The sequence below is a fragment of the Spermophilus citellus genome, assembly GCF_964194105.1.
Source record: "Spermophilus citellus genome assembly, chromosome: 4".
Taxonomy (NCBI): domain Eukaryota; kingdom Metazoa; phylum Chordata; class Mammalia; order Rodentia; family Sciuridae; genus Spermophilus; species Spermophilus citellus.
The window spans coordinates 104,031,541-104,046,402 of record NC_138185.1 but is presented as its reverse complement, the minus strand read 5'-3'; the positions used below and the strand labels follow the sequence as shown (position 1 = coordinate 104,046,402).

The following is a 14,862-nucleotide window of genomic DNA, read 5'->3' as shown; positions in this document are numbered from 1 at the left end:
ACATTATAAGAGCAACTTTTCTATTACATCTACACCTGCTTTTGCAATAGATGGTTCATTTTTCAAATATGGTAATGAGGTGCTTATTTGATGGGGACGTCTAAAAAAATGCATCCTTAGGCAGGTTCATTGTGTGAACACCAATGTACTTACACAAATTAAAATAGCTAAGTCACTAGGTGATACAATCTCACAGGACCACTGTCATTTACATAGCTTACTGTTGATGGAAATCTCCTTTTGTGGCATGTATCTATATGCTGAATGCAGGCTGGGGACTGAACCCAATGGTGTTGTACCACTAAGCTACATTCCCGGCTCTTTTTACTTTGAGACAGGGCCTTGCTAAGTTGCTGAGGCTGGCCTCAAACTTGTGATCTCCTCAGACTCCCAAGTTGCTGGGATTACAGGTATATGCCACAACACTCGACTAAACACAAGCTTTATGGTCTAATATTTTGGAGAACTTAAGCCAAACAGCTCATATCAAAACAATAAATCTGCATGAAAACTAAATTAATTTAAAAGCAAAATTAATATCAAGTGAAAACTAAGTCAAATACATACAACACTAATGATACTGTAAGTCTCCTTCCAAGACTGGATATTCAAACTATCAGCGTATGCCCAGGCTGGCCGTAGCCTTTGTATTGCAAACATCTTAGAAAAATTGTTAGAATCCTTAGAAAACTTGAATTTGACCATTTTGGTTTATGAATGCCAAATTTTGATAAATAAGCTTTAATCACTCATTTAGGTTGCTGGTAAGAGTGTGAGAAAGGACCTATTCTTTTAGATCAGCGGGGAGCTGGCCATATTTACAAAATATTATTTTAGGGTAGAGACATAGTTCTGGCTCTGAGCTGCTGACTTGTGGCAGAGGGAGTAAGTGGCACCATTAGCTGGTCTTAAAGTAACAGGGCCCCAAAATACCGTTCCTCTATCCTGCATCCAGAAAAGGTTCTCTCTGAGCTGGGTATATTGTTCAATAGTAGAGCTGCTTGCCTAGCATGACTGAGGCCCTGGGTCAAAAATCCTGTTTTGGCAAAACAAAACCAACCTAGTTTCTCCTAGAATACACAATTCATAGCATGAGACCTCCAAATTTGTCCTGGATGTTAACTTAACTCCATAATAAAAGATCCATGGTATGGAGATTATATAGATGCAATTTGTTAAGGGTTCAGTCTACCTAAATATAGATTTCATTTTTAGTTGTATAAAAGATGCACAGACACATCAGGGAGAAGTAGAATCAGTGGGTATGAACTACAAGGAGACTTCAACTCTAAACAAAAGTTTTTTTAACCATCAAAACTTCAGAGAATAGCATGGATTGCCTAGCACAGTAGGCAGTCTCCACTTCTTGACTGTTAAAAGGCTGCCCAATTAAGAGATGTTATTTGTATAAAGGATCCCGAGATTAGTCTTTTCAGCTCTATACACTAATTCAAAAAAAATCCATGTATCTGTTAGAACACTCCTGGAATCAAATTCAACTTAAGACTAGCCTACCCCTGTATCAAATGTTTACCTTGATTTTCATTCATATTTGCCCTAGAGTGGAAGGGACAACTAGAGATAAGGACTCATGAGAATGACTGTGGTTTACATCTGGCAGTTGTGTTGGGAATAGCTGTCTCAACATTTAGAAAACATATTTGAAGAGAAATTTTTAGATTGCAACCAATTTCTTTTTCTTTTCTTTTTGGATACTGGAGATTGAACTCAAGGGTGTTCTACTACTGATCTACATCCCCATGCCTTTAAAAAAATTATTTAAAAATTCTGAGGCAGGGTCTCAAGTTGTTGAGGCTGACCTCAAATTTGTGATCCTTCTGCCTCAGCCTCTGGAGTAACTGAGATATACACATGCATGATCATGCCTAGCATGTCTTCTTTTTTTTTTTTTTTAGGCATAGTGTTTTATTTTCAATTACTACAAAATTACTTTATAATGAGTCAAATGTGATAATACAATTTTCTTTATTAAAAATAATTTACAGCATCAGTAACATATACACAATTGTCATCAACTGAACTTTGCCTCCAATATATTTCTATACAATACTTAACATTATTGAACTTAAAACTGTTATACTGTTTTGTTGGCTTTTAAATAATAGACAATGATTTATAGATACATGAGATATATGGTTCCATAGCCACATATTGTGTGTAAAATTGATAGAAACATCAGCACTGTCACCCTTTAGGGGGAAAAAAAATCAAAACAAAAAAACACCAAGAAAGCCAAAGTCCATCCTGTTCCCCCCCACTTTTTATACTCCAAATCAAACTAAGATAAGGCCAACAACATACAGTATCCTAGTATCTTTTCCTAAACCTAAAGGCAAAAAAAAAAAAAAAAAAAAAGTGTCCTTTAATTCAACCATAGAAAAACGGCAGTCAAATAATTTCTCATCATCCTGTCACTCATCACTGTGAAGACAAAATGCACACAATGTTACCCATGACTCCAATTTAGCTCTTAGCTTTATAGCGTTTAGTACAATTACCAGTGAAAATCCAAGTAACCTGGTGAAAGGGTTTCTGCTACCTCTCATTCAAGTGTCAGCATGAAGATAAAACAGGATATAACAACAATTGTCACCCTGGGAACTTTTTAAGTATAAATAACAATGGCAATTCAGTGGCTGGATGACACTTTCACTCATTTAATAGGACTAGCAAAACCCAAAGGTATGAAAATGGTGATAGTATGTAGCATAAAGTTTTTAAAGATAAAAAAAAAAATGCTGCTGTTGGTTAATAACTTTTGAAATTGTACTTAAGTTTACAATACTGATTTGCTTTCTTGTACGCCTATTACACTTCTTTTACACAATATTTTTTTTGGTAACATGAAATTACTTATATAGTCAACAAAAGAGGTACATAAAATAATAAAAACCAATAGATGCCATATTTTTGCAGCATTTGGCTAATGGCAGAATTATAAGATATCACGCTAGTATTTCTGACTCCTCCCCCACTTAAAACCATGCTTATCAAGCCCTATGGTTCATTGTATATAAGCAAGAGTTAAACTTGATCTTGTTCCTGAAATACAAGATATGCTTGTATCATTATTGGACTAGGTAGACTGGATATGCCAATGTTTTAATTAATAGCCAGCTAGCTTTATCATCAACTCTTGGATCAGCTGTTGTTGATGTACATAACTCTGCCCATTGACCATAGAGTATGCCTTAAAAATTTATATTTTCCCTCTCACACAATCTGGAATTACTAGTTCAAAGCATGTAACAGATATTTTAACATTCAACTTGTAAATACTCCATTCTTAACTCATGTTTTTAGGTAAATCAAAAACACACGCACTGACATATATAGCATATATCAAGAACACAATATGATTTGAAAATACCAAGAAAAATGTTTATAAAAAATTAAATAAACAAGGGAAGTTGTTTTGTCAAAATCTAGCTCAACTTATTGACTAAATATATATTTGCAAAATATTTTCAAAAGACTGTATGATTGATTCTGTGCAAAGTTCTCAGTGGTCTTCACCTACTCGTTTGAGCATTATAGCTTAAAATCAGTAATGTTTTATTCTGTGCAACATAAGCTAATTCTGAAATGCAACTTAACTAGGTCATATGAAGATCTTCATGTGAAAAAAAAAATCATTACAATTAACTTTTTGCTGCTAAGCTTAATTTCTTAATTTAAAAAAAGGTGCAGGATTTTCTGAAAATAATTATCCAACCTTTTAAAAAAAGTTACCAAATAACCTTGTTGACAGAATATTTGATGTGATATGGTAAACGTGCATACTGAGAATATTTAATACTCAGACAGCAACAACTTAAGTGTTTTATCCTCATGGTCCACTTTGGTTAAAACCAAACAAACCATAACAAAATTAATAGAATCATACATCCCAAGTAAATAATGATTTGAAATGACAGAAAGTCAACTTAAAAAATTAAGAAGTATTAACATTTAAAAAATGCTTAGGGGTGAGCACCCATATAATTTAGGGTGGATAATTTAAAAGTCTAGAGGAAATCAAGCTAGAGTTTAATGATTCAAGTTCTCTTTAGCATCCATAAAATGAATGTGGAATGTCAGTTGGTGATACCTACAGTAAGTAACAGAAGTAAGAGTATCACATAAGATGAGCAAAATGATCTCATCCAATTAATGTAATGTCATCTGAGGCTTGCCGGAGGGGCACAGTGGCAAAGTACTGAAAAATTAAGGGCTGCATCAAGGCAATTCATATTTTCACTGTAAATACAGTGTGCCACATAATCATTTATATTCTGCAATGGTCCATCTTCAGATGTGGAGGAAACTTTGGCTGGACAGAATGATTTCATGTGGGGTGGATTCTATTCCTTGTTGTTAGACTGAGACAAAGGATAAACCTGGCTTATATTACAAAGTAGGAATGCCAATTGTGTCCAGCTCAATTCTGAAAAGGAATTACTACACTTAAAAAGTCCATTAATAAATCAGATTTCCAATATCCACTATTTTAGAGTCTACTTTGGTTTCTCTCATTTCAATCTGCTACTCTTAAACCAACAAACAGTAGTACAGTTTTATAGGTGCAAAACTAAACAAACAACTTCAGGAAATTACTCATATAAGAATCTTTTAACACAAGTTCAAATTCTGCCTTTATTTACAAAATGGTCTGAGATAAAATATTCGCACCCCCCCAACCCATACTTACAGATCTCTTCCACAACACACTCCACACATTGATTTTAGCAATGTTAATAGCACCATTCGTATATTATTTAAAATCAAGAAGATTTCATTTCAGTCACTACGTTGATTCATAATCATTTACATCCATGGATGAAATAAGTGAGTATACTGGGACTATCTGCAGCTCCATGGCAAGGATTCCTGGGTCCAGCACAAAAGGTTTGCAGTTACCAGTTATCAAAGACATCCACGGTGAGTAGATACTATGAGAATTTTCGTGCCACAAAGTTTAATAATCCTCCATGTTTGTACAATGTTATTTCCACGTCATTTTCAAAGGAAGCAATCACGCTGAATACTTTTCCAGTACTTGTCTTTAAACAAAGAAAAACATCTAATGTGAGTGGTAAAATCTTCAAAGTGTTACTTAGTAGTAGTTAAGATCATTTGTCTTCAGGTTCAATGACTACGTGGCACATTTTGTCTGACTGTCCTGGTTCTAATTTCATAAATTCAGACTGCCTAAAACCCTTTTGTTGCTTGAAAAACACCTGACTATCTGACTACAGGCTTCACAGTTAAGTAGAAAAACAGGTATTTTCATTACTAATTCCAAATGACAAGTATCACACTACTGAGAACACTAAATAAAATGATTTAGGTTTTAACTTGTGAAAATTCCTACTCATTATCAATATTCATTTTACACCAAGTTATTCATTGCATGTAATGTCTACTACTCTGCCTTTTTCCCTTTAGAGGTAAAATTCCATTCTAACCCCGAACTTCTGCCTTCATTTTGGGTTAAAGTTAGATCAAGAGAGAAAGCTGAAAAAATAGGAAGAAGAAGTTGGCACATGTAACTGGAAGTCAAGATTTCCCTCCATGTCTTTTATCTAGACTAAGCACTCAGTTCCTTTCTACTTTTCTTCAGAGAACATAAACTGTATTTACCCAGTTTAAGAATGTAGGAAACAGTCATCTTAAACTAGGACTTATGTACACTAACTGACAGTACACTATTTATAACTCTTTCCATATTCAATTTACAACCATTTACTTGAGTATAGGTGCAATAATATATTTGAAAATTTTAGAAATACCTTTATGTTTAATGTAATTCCAGGAGATAGTTCTTCAGGAAATGTTAAAGAAAATGTTTCTCTGCCAGAGAGACCCAAGGAATCTGCATTTTCTCCTGGAAGGAACTGAAGTGGAGCTATGCCAATTCCAATCAAATGATCTTTGTGTATTTTTTCATAACTTTCAGCCAAAACAGCTTTCACACCCTGTAACAAATGTACATTGTTATTTCCTCCAATCATTTCTAAAAGGTGATTTATTGAGCATTTTAAAATAAAAATATCTACTTGGAACTTTTTGTAAATACTTTTGACCTAATACCCTATACTGAGGTCAATGTTGTTGTATCAAAGTTAATTGTTGGGCTGGGGATATAGCTCAGTTGGTAGAGTGCTTGCCTTGCATGCATAAGGCCCTGGGTTCTAATCCCCAGCACCAAAAAAAAAAAAAAAAAAAAGAGGAAAAGGTCAAAGTTAATTGTAGCAGTTCTCTGTTAGCCAGGCACAGTGGCACATGCCTGTGATCCAGCAGCATGGGAGGCTGAGACAAGAGGATCACAAGTTCAAAGCCAGCTTCAGCTTCAGCAAGCCACTAAGCAACTCTTGTCTCTAATAAAGTATGAAATAGGGCTGGGGATGTGGATAAATGGTTGAGTGCCTCTGAGTTCAATGGCTGGTACTTGCCCCCTACTTCCCTTTTTTAAAAGGTCCCTGTTGTTCTGCCTACCCCTGCCACTTCAGGATTAAGCACTGACAGCCTACCATATAGGAAGAGCTCAGGGAGTTACTCACATAAGAATTTTTAATAAAAGTTCATATTTTGCCTTTATTTACAGAAGACAGGTGGCTACTCTGACATGTAGACTCCTAAGGAGGATTTCTGTTTAAACATGATGGATCTAACATGTTCACTAACATTCTCTCTGGAAATGCCATTTAAATAACGATCTAAACTCGGCAACAAAGGGAATGAGAAAATTCTATAAATATTTAGAAAACAGAAATAGGCAACTGATTTATCAGATAGTGTTGATACTGAAGCATGATGAAATTAGAGAGTGATCTCCATAAAGTCAGTCTGTAAACAGGGCTCAAGGAAGTCTTGAGACTAGAGATATATGGAACTTTCAGAACATTGAGGTACTGGTTAAAAAGTGTACAAAAAGCAGTACGATCCCTAGCTCAATCCCCAGTCTGATAAAAGTAAAATGTTTAATCTTTGGAGAAAATGAATTAGGGAGGCTCTATAATTTTTTTCCATTATTGTCTAAGGAGCCTCTTAAGATTTTCCCCCTTAATGACAACTTCCTCCATCTTTCCCCCATTCCTTTCAAAATCTTAATACCGCAAACATTCTGTGTATTTGTTTATGTACTATGTTTATCTGTACTTTACATAAAAACAGCATTTGTTTTTTTTTTTTTAATGTTTTTAACCACCTACGAAGCAATTTTCACCCCTTGGGAGGACTCACCCCTGCTAAGAACACGTGAGTATAGGGGAAGGCTGGCCTGAGAAAGCCAGATGGAGATTAAGCTGATGTCTGCATTCTGAATTCTCTTTCCTTGAAGAAACTGAATGGCCTCAAACAGATAATGACATATAGGCTTCTGAATGACAAAGTTAGTTTATCATCCAATGTAAGACCTACTAATAGACAAAATACAGATCATACCCAGTTTTTAAATGTCTATCTGAATGGAGAGCCAGAATCACCTACTACATCAGGGAAGCCTTCAACATAAAAAATAAGAAAATTTTTTTAGAATAAAAGGAACCTACACCTGTAATACTTAAAGATAATCTGGTTTATTCCTACAATTCCTTAGAGTGTTTACATTTTAAGGAAGAGATTAAAGATTCAAAAAGAATGAAGTATGAATAATAGGCTGCACTTTGGCCAGCTGTTTTACAATTACAGCTATAAAAAGAAGCACTTTCAAATATGAAATGGCAGCAAGCACACGTCACATAATGATTATCTCCAGCAAAGTGCTTACTTGCCCTGCAACAAAGAAGCCATCTAAAGAAAAATGTCTTCCAAGCAGATAGCCAGGCACCATCATCTCATATTTGAGGGGGAGGAGTGTGTGTGTGTGAGAGAGAGAATATGGTTTAAACATGTATTCTCATGCATGGATGAGAGAGAGAGAAATTTGATCTACTACCTCTGAGTCTCTTAACCTTTGATAGAGCAAATCAGTGAAAATTAAATGAAAAGTAGGAAAGTACAAATATCAATAGGTATAAATAATTATTATAAGGCCATAGTTTAAGACAGGATCTCCTTTCCCTCTGTCATACTGACTTTCTCACATAGGATGTAGGTTTAATAAAAATCAAAGTATTTAATACAACTAGATGAGTACAAAATATGATCTGAAATCACTGAAAAGAAACCCATCAACATGAGGTCACCCAAATAAGCTAAATAAACTCTGGCGGATGTTACTGACAAAGGGGAATATTAACATTTATTTTAAGCTTATGAAAATAAATTTTAAAAATCAGTACCAGTAAATATGGTCCTTTGGCAGCCCAGTCTCTCGAATTTCCTGAACCATACTTCTTTCCTGCTAAAATAATCAGTGGGATACCTTCTTTCTGGTACAGCTCTGCAGCTTCAAATACATCTAGCTGTAGATTAAATAGACACAAACTCTTTAATACAAATTTTGATTTTGTGAGCAACTGCCTCAATACTTTGTATATATCCTTACCGTTTGTCCTGATGGAAAATGAATTGTTTTGGGAGCTGGTTTTCCAATAAACTTATTAAAAAGCTTGATATTTGCAAAAGTGCCTCTTGTCATCACAGCATCATTACCTCTTCGGGCTCCGTAAGAATTGAATTCACGAGGGGTAAGGCTACGAAAAGATTATAAAAGTCAGTTTTTACTCCAATGGAAAATAACCAAGCATTACTGAAATGTAAAACTTAATTCAAAAAAATTTTTTTTAATTGTGGAAAAACTCAAGCAACTACAAAAATAGAGAAAACAGAACAGCGAAATATCTATGAGCCTAACACCAATCTATAATAAACAATTCATAGATTCCTTTTTCCTCTATAATCACACCTAGTAAATTAATTTTCAGCAAAACTCTATTATATTCTAACTGTATGTTCCAATGTTTCTCTAAAAAACATATGGCTTCTTTTAAAAAATGCTATCCTTGGGGAAGGGGTTGAGAAAGAAAGAGAGAAAAAGAGAGAGAGAGAGAGAAAGAGAGGAAAAAAAAAGAGAAAGAGAAAGAGAAAGAAAGAAGTTGCGTCCATCTACACTTAAAAAAAAAAAAAGCCATCCTTAAGCCTCATTAAAAAAAAAAAAACCTCAAAAAAAATTTTTAAAATATCAGATAGCCAGTCAATAGTCAAATGTCCTTGATTTTTCCCCAACTTTTTTTTTAAAAAAACAGCACTGGGAATCAACCCAGGCTCTTATGCACGTGAGGCAAGTGCTTTACCACTGAGCCACAACCCAGCCCTCCATACTATTTTAAGTTGGTTTGTTCAAATCAGCATGTAAGTACAGTTTACAAACGTATTCAGTTGATTTCAAGTCTGTTATAATTTATATGTTCCCTCCCTGCCAACTCCTTCCTTGTATTTTATCTAAAGAAACTAGATCATTTGCTATATACTTTTCTGTATCTAGACTATGTTGACTGTAACCCAATGGTATCATATAACATGTTTTTCTGTCCTATTATTTCTTGTAAACCAGATGTCATCAGATCCAGTGACTCAATAAGATTTAGGTTTTTTAATTTTTGGAAACTATGCTTCATAGGTTATATGTACTTTGGTTAGGAGGCACACTATATCCAATTGTTGTCTTTTCCTGGAATGTTATCAGTGACCGATCATCATTGTATAGATTGACTAGAAAACGCAATGATACTAAATTCAACCATTCCTTCTTCATTTTTTAGCTGAAAACATTTATAAAGTCAAACTCCCTGTTAGCAGAGAACACTTGTGCATGCCTGTAATCCCAGCAACTAGGGAGGTTGAGGCAGGAGGATCACAAGTTTGAAACAGCCTCAGCAACTTAGCAAAACCCTGTCTCCAAAAAAAAAAAAAAAAAGGCGGGTGGGGGAGAAAGAAAGAATAAAGGACTGGGATGTAGCTCAGTGTAAAGCACTCTTGAGCTCAATCTCCAGTACCAAAAAAGGTAAAATTAAATAAAATTTTAAAAAATCAACAACCAAAAAACCCCCACAATGTGGGTGTTAGGGATGTTTACTTTTATCTATATAAATGACTTTTTTAAAAAGATAAATAACTGGACAAAAGTACTTCAACAACAACTTTTATCTGCCTCTCATTTGGTCTTTTATGTACATAAAATTATACATTTAAACTTCTAAGTTTAGGATGGGAGTGGTAGGGATTTGGGTGTCTTTTTAGAAAATTCTGATGAGAACTACTGAATTAAATGTACTCAAGAATTCATAATACGTTTTAAAAGTGTGAAACCGAGTTATTTTTTTTTTCTTTTCTTTTGCAGTGCTGGAAGATTAAAGATTAACTAATTTGTAACCACTCTGTAATAAAAGCAATGTATTATTATTACAGGTCAAACCAAGTTATATAGCCCTTATTTTTATCAGATATTTCAATTAAAAAAAATACTTGAACAATTTGAATTGTTCAAGCATCATACAAGCATCCAAAAGCTAATCAGAAACCAGTACTACAAAGTCTACTTTTAGCAAAACTGTCCCTGATGGCAAAACAGCTGTATAATAGAGTAACTTACATCATTATCATATAGAAATGAAATAAAATCTTCCGGTTTTAGATCTGTATTTCCTGTATAAATGGCCTTTACATTCAAATGTATTGTTTCTATAAAATTTTAGGATCAAGAAGTTATCTTTTGGGGCTGGGGTTATGGCTCAGCAGTAGAGCACTCCCCTAGCACGTGCAAGGCCCTGGGTTCAATCCTCAGCACCACATAAAAATAAATAAAATAAAGGTATTGTGTCTAACTACAACTAAAAATAAATAAATAAATAGATAAAGAAGTTGCCTTTTGATTTAATAACCATCAACCCTAGCCTCATGAATGTACATTTTATAGCTCATAAAACACACATTTATTGTACTGCAATAATGGGAAGCTGGTTAGAACCAAATGATTAGGCCTCAACTGGTAGGTTAAACGAAGCTGACACTTCAACAAAGTAGCTCTGAAAAAGAAATATCTTGTTTATCAGTTGTTTATTGAGACTGTATGGACCTAATTTAAAATAGCAATTTCAATTTCTAAAATTATAAGCAAAGACTGGTGTAAAGGTTTCCCCCAGTTCTTAAGTCACAGATACTAACAATTACCTAAGAAAATATTTACTTACTGGATAAAAGAACACAGCATAAGCCTCTTTATCAGTAAAAAGAAGGTAAACAAAAACACCCCAAACCATGTATACATACCCTCTATTTGTCAAATACTTAGCGGCAGCACTACTCCTAGCAATACTCCCAGCAGGTGATATATGATCTGTTGTAACAGCATCTCCCAAATATAATAAGACGTGGGCATTTTCAATAGGCTGCAGTGCAACTGGTTCTTTGGTCTACAAGGTATAAAAGTTCAAAGCATTTAATATTTCACAAGGTTTTTTAGTCTATAACAATCTTTAAAAAGATCAAACAAAAACAGTACTTACAAGTTTATCAAAAAATGAAGGACATCTGATATAGGTAGACTTTAAGTCCCATGGAAACAAAACTGAGTCTGGTGCTTCTAAAGAATTCCACCGCTTATTTCCTATCTGTGAATATAGTTTGGGTTGATTAACAAAACAAAGATAAAAGTCAGAAAGTAATTTAGGAAAATGTTCAAGGGATTAATGTAATACTTAGGTCAGTTGAAAAAGAGGGGGGAAAAAAAGGCCTTATCTATTTAGAAAGCTAACATAGTACATTCTATAAAATCATGACATTTTTGACACAATGAATAAAGACTGTCAAATTCCAACCCACCAGGTTCTCCGGAATACATTAATAATTAAGTTTCAACTTAAACTGAACAAAAAGACTTTATAGAGTCCCCCCAAAGCTTAAGAATTAATAAAGATCTACACATGTTGCAAAAGAGATTAAATGTGCTGTTAATCTATAGGAATGTTATCACAAAGAAAAACTTCCACATTTTTAGAATACATTTGTCCCCTATCACCGCCTACTGGTCTTGCCTTTAAACTATATCCAAAATCTCACCATTTCTTACCACTTCCACTGCTACCTCAAAGATCCATTCCATCAACACTTTTTATACCTTGTACTACCTTCATCTGGTCTTTCTGATTCTATCCTCCTTACCCAACTCTCCCCACAAAATATTTTCACTATGATATCAAAGTGATCCTCTGTTCAAAACCTCCCCCATTGCTCTCCTTCTTAGGGTCAAAGGCTCTTCTTCTAATGACCTAAAATTCCTTAGGTGATCTGGAGCTTCATCTTCCCACTGACATCATATCCTATACCATCCTTCCTATTCTTTATGCCCTAGTCACACTGTACTCACCACAGTTCCCTTTGTAAGGCTTTTACACTTTTCCTCTACCTGAAAAGTCTTTATCTTTGTTCAGTTATGTGGCAGATTCATTTTCTTTCTTCAAAGCTTTGCTTAAATGTTAGCTTTTCAGTCATCCTATATAACACTGCATTCTATTTCCCAAATTCGAAGAACTGATTCTCTTTGATATTTTTCTAATAGATCTTATTTTTAACACAATGTACAATTTACCTAATTATTTTCTTTACAGTTTACTGTCTGCCTCATGAGAATTTTGCTTTGTTCACTATGTATTCCAACCACCTAGAAGAGTACCTGACACATAGTAAGGCCCCAACAAATATTTGCTGACTGTTTGTTTCTGCCTTCATTCATATTGTTTATAAATTTTTGTGTATCTGAATTTGCTTACAGGTGATAAAAACATCTCTGAAAAGGCACTTTAAAAAGATATCACTGGGGCTGGGGATGTGGCTCAAGCGGTAGTGCGCTCGCCTGGCATGCGTGAGGCCCAGGTTCAATCCTCAGCACCACATACAAAAACAAAGATGTTGTGTCCGCCGATAACTAAAAAAAAATAAATATTAAAATTCTCTCTCTCTCTCTCACTCTCTCTTTAAAAAAAAAAAGACATCACTGGTGTTCTAGAAAGGTAAAGTAAATGGCTAGGGAATTGGTGAAAGCAAGATTTGCTCTTACTTCTTTTGATTTCTGAGCCATCTGAATGGGAGTGACAAACAAGGGCAGTTTCTATGAAGTGTGCCCACATTCAGGATACCAAATGTTACGTGGCCACCACATATTTCTAATAAGTAAATAAAATCGATTCTATCCCAGGCACTGTCTTTGTAATTAATAATTCCAGATAGAAAGTGCCCATATAACTCATTAAAAACTGTGTACTCCAAATAACATAATTATTATTATGTGTGTGTGTGTGTGCGCGCGCGCCAGGAATTGAACCCAGAGGCAAAAACCAATGAGCCACATCCCCAGCTTTTTTATGTTTTATTTAGAAACAGAGCCGTCTCACTAAGTTGCTTAGGGCCTCACTAAATTTCTAAAGCTGGCTTTGAACCTGCGATCCTCCTGCCTCAGCCTCCTGAGCTGCTGGGATTACAGACACTTGCGCCACCATATCTGGCTAATTTACATTTTCATTCTAGCCAGAAAGTAAGATGCATGAAATAAAAGAACACTGTGACTTTATCAAACTATTTCAGAAACAAACAAGACTCTTACCTCTATCTTCTCTTTTAGTGCTTTAAACATGGATAATATAACATGTTCTTCCTCCACCTGATGAACTTCTTCTCGACTAGGCCAGATGTCATGTAGATAAATGTTCTTGCCAGTAGGGTCGGTACCTGGTTAAAAAATTTTAACATGTTTCTTCTTTAAAAACAAACAAACAACAACAACAACTACCTTAAATGTTCATGTCTTTTCAAAGACATTATCACAGAAACTAAGGAAATAACAACAACAACAACAACTTTAAATGTTCATGTCTTTTTCAAAGACATTATCACAGAAACTAAGGAAGTAACTCAGCAACAGGGTGCTTCAGTCTTAAGCAGTTGAAAGGACTAATGACTTGTATATTTTACATTTCTTCACATGAACACAGAAATTATTAACTATATGTTTTAAGTCTTTATGAAATCAAAGAATGGAGGTACACTAAACATTTCAAAAATATCTTCTAGGGGGAAAACACACACACACACACACTCACTCAGAAAGGAAAACATACCTAAAGGCTCTGTTTGGAAATCTATATTCACTGTGCCAGCTATGGCATAAGCCACAACCAAAGGTGGAGAGGCAAGATAATTGGCACGAACACAATCACAAAGTCGACCTTCAAAATTTTTGTTTCCAGATAAAACTCCACAGGTAACCAAATCTCCCTGGGGGGGGGGGGGGGGAATTGCACAAATGAATACATTCAAGAGCTAATACAAACTTGGATAATCATATAAACAATCTCTAATATTACAGACTGAGCAAGAAAACAAAAAACATCACAAATTTTATAAATCCTGCAAATAAACTAATTCTTTATAGGAACTATTTTAAAAACCTAGAAACAGTTCTTTGAATTGTTTTAAATTCACAGGTTACTCTTCCCAAAAGGTTACAGAAATATAACAATATATGTTTTCTATAATTTAATAACAAAACAATTTTTTAAAAAACCCACTAAGATATCTTGCCAATACACATATATTACCTGTTTTACTGCATTTAAAACCACTTCTGATAATGGTGCTGTATTTCCCACACATGTTGAACAACCATAGCCAACTATTTCAAATCTGCATTTTAAAAAAATGAAACATGAGTAGACAGCATATCACATTTGCAAAGAAAGGACATTACTATTTTTTAAATTTTTTTAAGTTGTTGACGGAACTTTACTTAATTAATTTATTTAAATGTGGTGCTGAGAAGCAAACCCAGTACACCTCACACATGTTGGGCAGGTGCTCCACCACTGAGCTATAGTCCCAGCCCCTCATTTCCATTATTGCAATAAGAGTATTCAAAATGATATT

General features: G+C 34.6%; 1 protein-coding gene across 2 annotated transcripts in view; it reads right to left on the bottom strand.

Moving 5' to 3' along the window:
* Positions 1 to 1,969: 1,969 nt before the first annotated feature.
* IREB2 (iron responsive element binding protein 2) overlaps positions 1,970 to 14,862 on the bottom strand; it is a 54,355-nt gene continuing 41,462 nt past the window's right edge. The window contains exons 14-22 of one of the 2 annotated variants that reach the window (XM_081291279.1): positions 14,538 to 14,622; positions 14,058 to 14,214; positions 13,544 to 13,668; positions 11,451 to 11,555; positions 11,215 to 11,357; positions 8,492 to 8,639; positions 8,286 to 8,408; positions 5,793 to 5,978; positions 1,970 to 5,063 (exon numbers count right to left, since the gene is read on the bottom strand). In XM_081291279.1, coding sequence (XP_081147405.1) covers positions 4,953 to 5,063; positions 5,793 to 5,978; positions 8,286 to 8,408; positions 8,492 to 8,639; positions 11,215 to 11,357; positions 11,451 to 11,555; positions 13,544 to 13,668; positions 14,058 to 14,214; positions 14,538 to 14,622 — 1,183 coding nt within the window. In that variant the 3' untranslated portion in view covers positions 1,970 to 4,952. Of the gene's footprint in view, positions 5,064 to 5,792; positions 5,979 to 6,617; positions 7,506 to 8,285; positions 8,409 to 8,491; positions 8,640 to 11,214; positions 11,358 to 11,450; positions 11,556 to 13,543; positions 13,669 to 14,057; positions 14,215 to 14,537; positions 14,623 to 14,862 lie in introns of those variants that run through there. The other variant, XM_081291280.1, reaches the window with a different exon arrangement.